The sequence below is a fragment of the Mesoplodon densirostris genome, chromosome 10 (genome assembly GCF_025265405.1).
Source record: "Mesoplodon densirostris isolate mMesDen1 chromosome 10, mMesDen1 primary haplotype, whole genome shotgun sequence".
NCBI classification, from domain to species: domain Eukaryota; kingdom Metazoa; phylum Chordata; class Mammalia; order Artiodactyla; family Ziphiidae; genus Mesoplodon; species Mesoplodon densirostris.
Genome location: NC_082670.1, coordinates 38,897,702 through 38,904,098, shown reverse-complemented (window position 1 = coordinate 38,904,098; position 6,397 = coordinate 38,897,702). Strand labels below are relative to the sequence as shown.

General features: G+C 39.2%; 1 protein-coding gene across 5 annotated transcripts in view; it reads right to left on the bottom strand.

Annotated features, from left to right (window-relative positions):
- Positions 1-265: 265 nt before the first annotated feature.
- FKBP5 (FKBP prolyl isomerase 5) overlaps positions 266-6,397 on the bottom strand; it is a 111,669-nt gene continuing 105,537 nt past the window's right edge. For all 5 annotated transcript variants that reach the window (XM_060109385.1, XM_060109383.1, XM_060109384.1 and 2 more), the window contains 3 exons: positions 6,120-6,305; positions 3,355-3,594; positions 266-2,619 (listed from right to left, as the gene is read on the bottom strand). In XM_060109385.1, the coding sequence (XP_059965368.1) occupies positions 2,512-2,619; positions 3,355-3,594; positions 6,120-6,305 (534 nt within the window). In that variant the 3' untranslated portion in view covers positions 266-2,511. The remainder of the gene's footprint in view (positions 2,620-3,354; positions 3,595-6,119; positions 6,306-6,397) is intronic.

Sequence of the window (6,397 nt, the reverse complement as noted above, 5' to 3'; positions counted from 1 at the left end):
ACCTTACACTCAGTTGAAATGGCAGAATATCCACTGGTTAATGAAAAAACAAAATCTTCTTGTTTTTACAAAGGTGCATAATTCCGATGCCTTTAGCCCAATGTTGATCTCAAGTTGTGCATTAGAGCAGGGGGCAGGAGAATATTGTCTCTTGCCAAGTTTCTGAGGTCTCATTTCTACAACTTGTCCCCCACCACAGTTTTTCAACCAAAACCACCTTTCTTGAAGACTATTTGAGCAAAACCAAGAATAATGGGAAATCACATTTGTTTTTCTTAATTTATTTAAGGAACACCAAAAAAGTGCATCTGAATACTTTATTTAAAAAACCAATTTGTTTTTAATTCACCGTAGGCTGCCTCACCACTCCAAATGCAGTCTAAGAGATGGTTCAAAGACATCTGCTGACTTCTAGACAAATTGTTTAAAATTATTGAATTTGATACAAGAATATGTGAAGTTTCTTTCTCTTGAGTGGTGATGGGCGCCTCATAATCATTTGCTCCGAACCACCTGCCCAGCCTTCCCCTCTCTCCTCGCCTGTTCACATGACCCATAACAGACGAGACAGTGGGCTAAGATAGACAGATAGATAATCTAATTTTTCAAACAGTTTTTTGCTTGTTACCTGCAAAAATCTAACTGGACTTTTTAGGATCTGATTTTAACCTTAGCCTCACTGGAGTCGTGCTCTAGTCAACAGAGCTACAAATACTAAACAGTTAAGCGGATAAGCAAAATCAACTTTTGCTTTTATATTCCCTAGGTGAGATTTCTTTAAAAAAAGAAATAACTCATAAAAAGACTAATGTGTAAATGAGAAATTAAAAGGATTTTAGTTATCATTAAAGAAGAAACAATTCTATTTGTTCCATGGAGACAAAAACTGATATAAAAGGAAATGACTTTATTTTTAGGTTTTAACATGGGACCTAACCTAACAATAAAAGTGTTTTGTTAAAACCACTATAAAAATAAAAATTAATCTAAAATACAATTGCCAGTGTTCTTTAGGATTTAAAAAAGTGAGATGTTCCAGGTTGAAGCAAATGTTTTCTTGGGTTGCCAAATGCATTCCCATGAGTGTTTCTTATTTCTTAGGCTGTGGGACCGGAAAGCCATGCTTAATCTCGCTTACCCGTAAGGACTAAAATTCAACTACATGTACATAGTTAAGACTTGCCCTAATTCAATGCCCAAGTACTGGAGATTTTAGGCTAGATGTACCTGCATGGGAAGCTGTTTTCAACTCTTTTTCACAACTCACACCAGAACAAAGCAGCTATCAGCGCAGGAAAAGAAAGCTACTGTATGTCAAACCTGAAAGGAAAATGCTTAACACAGAAGAGCGATGACTTATTTTTTCAACCCCACAGATTTTTTTAAAAATTAAGCTACTTAGTAGTAAAAAGTCAAAAAAAATTTTTAACATGATAGAGGAGAGTAAATAAACTTCCATAAATCAGTATACATGTGTTTATGAGACAGACAGCAATTTAAAAAAGACAACAAAAAGGCTGCATGGATCCTAGACAGATAGGTAAATAAACTCACTCACTCCAGATATTGTTAAGAACAAGCCTGAAATTCTTGATAGCGAGGGTTAGAATGGAAATAAGAAACTGAATGGTAGCAATGCGAGCAGGCAGTACTGGAGTCAACATTCTTTCCTAAAAGGATAGAGGAGGGAAGAAAAAGCACAATTCTGATAGTTCTATTCACATTTCAGCATCTCAGAACTTCATCCAAAACAGGGAAAGGTAATCCAGAAACTCCCTCTGCTCATTAGCGTTGAAGAGTATTTCAGGAATGACAGGGTTCCTCCTCTGGGGGGACAGGCTGGCGGGGCAGAAGCCTGCTCTCACAAGGAGGCTGCTTTACTAAGGAGGGGGTCTGGGAGGCAGCCAAGTCAGCAAGCGAGAGGCCTCTGAGATTCTGGCTTCCAGGTAGGTGATGCTGCTGGGGATCTGAGGGGGAACCCGGCCCCTCTCCTTTGGGTTCTGTTGGCTAAAAATGCAACAGCATGCATTCACAGCACTTCAGTCATTTGAAAAACAAAACCTCCCCCAACTCTCCCCTGCCCAACTGTAGGAAAGAAGAAACTCTTTAAGCATTTATTTCTAGGTTTCTGCAGTGCTATTAAAGTTCAGTCAAATGGAAAACCTAACAGCCAGCCCCCAATTGTTAGGATGATCTCAAGAGACCCTGAACTGGATATTGCAAGTTGACATAAACTGAAATGAGCTGGACTTAAGCTGTTGGCTCAATCTCTCCACACCAACAGTCACTGCTTTGTTCCACCTGGAGTGGTCCCATTGCCACCCCCTCGATGAGAGCTCTGGGCAGCAGCAGGGTGGTGGTTTTTTGGGAAGCTACTGGTTTTGCCATTTGCTTCCAGAATCACATAGACTATAACAAACTTTACATTAAACACTGTTTAGTCCTGAGTTGGGTGAAAGCCCATGGAGGAGGGGCCGAGTTCCTTAGGACTCTTCCCTCCTTGGCGTGGTGTCATACATGGCCTTCGGCTTTCTCCTCTTCCATCGACTGACTTGCTGTTTCTTTTTCATTGGTGACCCCTTCTAAAGTCTTCTTGCCCATTGCTTTACTGGCCTCTTCCTGAGGAAGAAGTAAAGCAAGAGGATTAGAGGAAAAAAGAAATGAAATGTCCAATTACTTCCTGGCTCCTCCAGACTGTCAGGTCGAACACAAGAGGGCATTACCGTGACTTTATTTAGATCGTGCAGGTGTGTAAGTCACGGCTCTGCTGCCATAGTTAGAGTGAGGGCTTTCACTTTTCTTTCGTTAAAGTGACCGGCTTGCCACAGGGACAGCTGTTTAACAGTCAAGTCCACATGACAAGGGGGTTTGAGCGGACGGTCAGCGCAGGACCAGAATACAACTTTGCTGCAGGGGAGGCTGACTGCTCCTATCCCATTCGCTAGGTTGGCTCCCGAGCCTCAAAGTAAAGGGCATGACGGCAGGGCTTCCCCATCAGAGCCCATTTCCCAGGAAAATCGAAGTCTCAACAAGCAGGTGTTGTTTGGTTTTTTTTTAAAAAATAATTAAAGCCTTAGTACATTTCTAGGGAATGAATTTCCCTCTTCTCTTGCATGGACATGCCAGGGCCTCACAACTATGTGCCTTTGGGGAACAGAATAGTGGAACAGCTCTACTCTATTTCTGGATCCAAACCAGCCTCAATCAGACCTGAAATCATTTTCCCTATTCTTGTGCCTCTTAGGTTGTCTTCCTGTGCCTGTGTCCTATGCTGAAACTTCTTAGAACAAAAGTCAAGGGAGCAAGGTCAGTCAGTTCATGATCTACCTGAAGGCAAGTGGGTTCTGCACATACCTTTGCATCCTGCTCTGCAAACTTCTTGAACATGTTGGCATATATCCTGCGGTCCCGCTCATTGTGCTCCTTAGCCTTTTTCTGGCACATGGAGATCTGCAGTCTCGCGGCCTTATTCTGGGGGTTTACTTCCAGCACTTTCTCAAAGTCGCCCTTGGCTGACTCAAACTCATTCATGAGCAGCTGGGCTTCACCCCTCCTGTACAAGCCCTTCTCATTGGCACTGTCCAGTCCAAGGGCCTAGGGACAGATGGTCTATGTTTTAGAAAGGATGCATATACCTTGTGGGAATTTGGAGAGAAAGGTCTCTGGCCAAGGGAACTGGAAAAGGCATATTGAAAAGATCAGACTCAAGGTAATTATATACTACTGATCAAAATATCCAAATTAATTTCTATATTTAATGCAATTTCTATAAAGGTTCCAAGGGGACTTGGGAGGAGGACTTTTGAAAAGTTCATATAAAGTCCAGTGGAAGAAGTAAATGACTAAGAATGGCAGAGAAAATTTTGGAAAAACAAAAATAATGAGGGGACTTGACCCACCAGAGAAAAATATATACTATTAAACTATTGAAACTATTAAAACAGTGGTAAGTACTCCACGGACAAACAGGTCAGTGGAAGAGAACAAGGCATTCAGAAACAGATTCATGTGTATGTATACAAAAAGATTTAATAATCACAAAGATGGTAATGTAAATCATGTAGGGAAAGGATTAACTTTGCAATAAATGGGGCCAAGACAGTGACTATCCATGTAGAAAATAAGTTAGATTCTTACCTCGTATCATAAACACACAAATAAATTCTGGACCAACTAGATGCAAAAAACCCCCCATAAAATATAATAGGGTTATTTTTTTTTTTAAAGTAAACCTAGTTGGAGTAGGTGTTTTAAGTACTGAACAGGGTTTTTAAAATTATTGTAGGATGGGGAAGACTTTTCTAAAAAGACAGATTTTACTATGAAATATTAAAACTTTCTTTTCAGAAAAAGATACCATCATCAAAGACAAATAAGTGAGAACAAGGTACCTACTGTCAGACAAATGGTTAACAGTGATAATGTGAGGCTACCTCAATCAATAGAAAACAAATAATCTGGTGGAAAGATGTGAACAAGCAATTCAAAGAAGAAACACAAATGGCTAACAAGTCATGAAAAGATGTGCAACTTCATTGGTAACCAAGAAATAAAAATGAAAAGAATTTTTTGTTGCCAATACTACTGAGAAAAGAAACCACTGATAATATTCAATAATATATGAAGTATTAAAATTTAAATATATTAAAATAACATCTTTTGAACCAGTATTTCCACTCCTAGGAATTTTATCCTAGAGAAATAATTCCACACATATGCAGAGAAACACTACATAATTTATAATATCAAAAACCTGGAAATCTACCAAAACGGTTTGTTAAATAAATTATGATAGATGCATACAATTGATACTATATAGACTTTAAAAAGAAAAGGGCCTCCCTGGTGGCGCAAGTGGTTGAGAGTCCGCCTGCCGATGCAGGGGATACGGGTTCGTGCCCCGGTCTGGGAGGATCCCACATGCCGCGGAGCGGCTGGGCCCGTGAGCCATGGCCGCTGAGCCTGCGCGCCCGGAGCCTGTGCTCCACAACGGGGGAGGCCACAACAGTGAGAGGCCCGCATACTGCAAAAAAAAAAAAAAAAAAAAAAAAAAAAGAATGAAGAAGAGTTATATGATGAACTGATAAGATGCAGAAAGATGTCCTTGTTTTATACATCTATACATTCTCATTAAAAAATATACATGTTACTATGTATGGAAAAACAAAAGGAAGATGTGTGGGAAATGAATGATTGTGGTCTTGGGAGAGGGTCAATGGAAATTTTATGAATGGACTCAGTTTCTTGTATGTTTCTGTAATGTCTGAATTTTGAATGACTTTATACTACTATAGTAAAGAAGCACAAAGTTTAAAAATGTAATTAATAATAACATTATTTTCTCAGGCAAAAATTTAGTATAACATGATAGGGAACACATCCACAAAACTCAAAATCTTAAATTTCAAAAATAATCTTACAAAGAAGGTATGAAATAGTTGCGTGTTATTCCTCTTTCCTTTGTCTATCTTTTAAGATATATCCAGTTACTAGCTTTTACCCACAGTATAATATACACTGTTCACTCTGAGACCAAATACCTAACACAATAGCATCAGCTAGTGTAGAAAAGAACAGAATCGTACACATGATACTGTTACTGGTCTTTTAGTACTTAGGTGCTGCTTAACATGTTAATGATAGAGATGTAATAAGGGATGCTGATGCTTTGTGGGTCTTGCAAATTATTTATGTATATTCCTAGTCAGTGAATAAATATGATTATAATAAAAAGTGACTTGTATATATCCCTGCATGAGCAGCCACAGTCTGTTCTTAAAATCCTAAAAGGCTTCAGTTAAATGTTCTTATTAAATTGTGTAATCTGGTACCAAATACCATCGACTTAAGGTCATGGATAAAAATTGCTTAATTTTATCAAAACTTTTACTCATAATGTATTATTATAAACAGTCTAGGCATTAGGAAAGTATGACTGTAGTAAAAAAAAAACTTTCTGAATTTCCCAATTCTTACTGAGAAACAAATAATCCCAAACAAAACAAAGCAAAATGAAAAATCCAAAGCTTGGCTGAGAGGAAGCAGAAGACGACTGAGTACGAGGATGGAGAAAAAAGATCCGGACTATCTAACATTCATTCCACACGAAGACATTTTACCTTGTCACAGCATTCCACGGCTTTGGTGTATTCTCTAAGCTTCAGGTAGCACATGGCCAGGTTCAGGAAGGCAGCGAGTAGAAATGATTCAGAAGCTTTCGATTCCTTTTCTGATAAGCCATATTCCATCTCTAACCAGGACACTATCTTCCCATACTGAATCACCGCCTGCATGTACTTGCCTCCCTAACAGAGAAAAGCCAGTAATTACTTGCTGTACAGGCTCTGGAGCAGGTACAAAGGAAGTGTAAGCTCAGCCCTCCCTGAGAAAAGCAAAT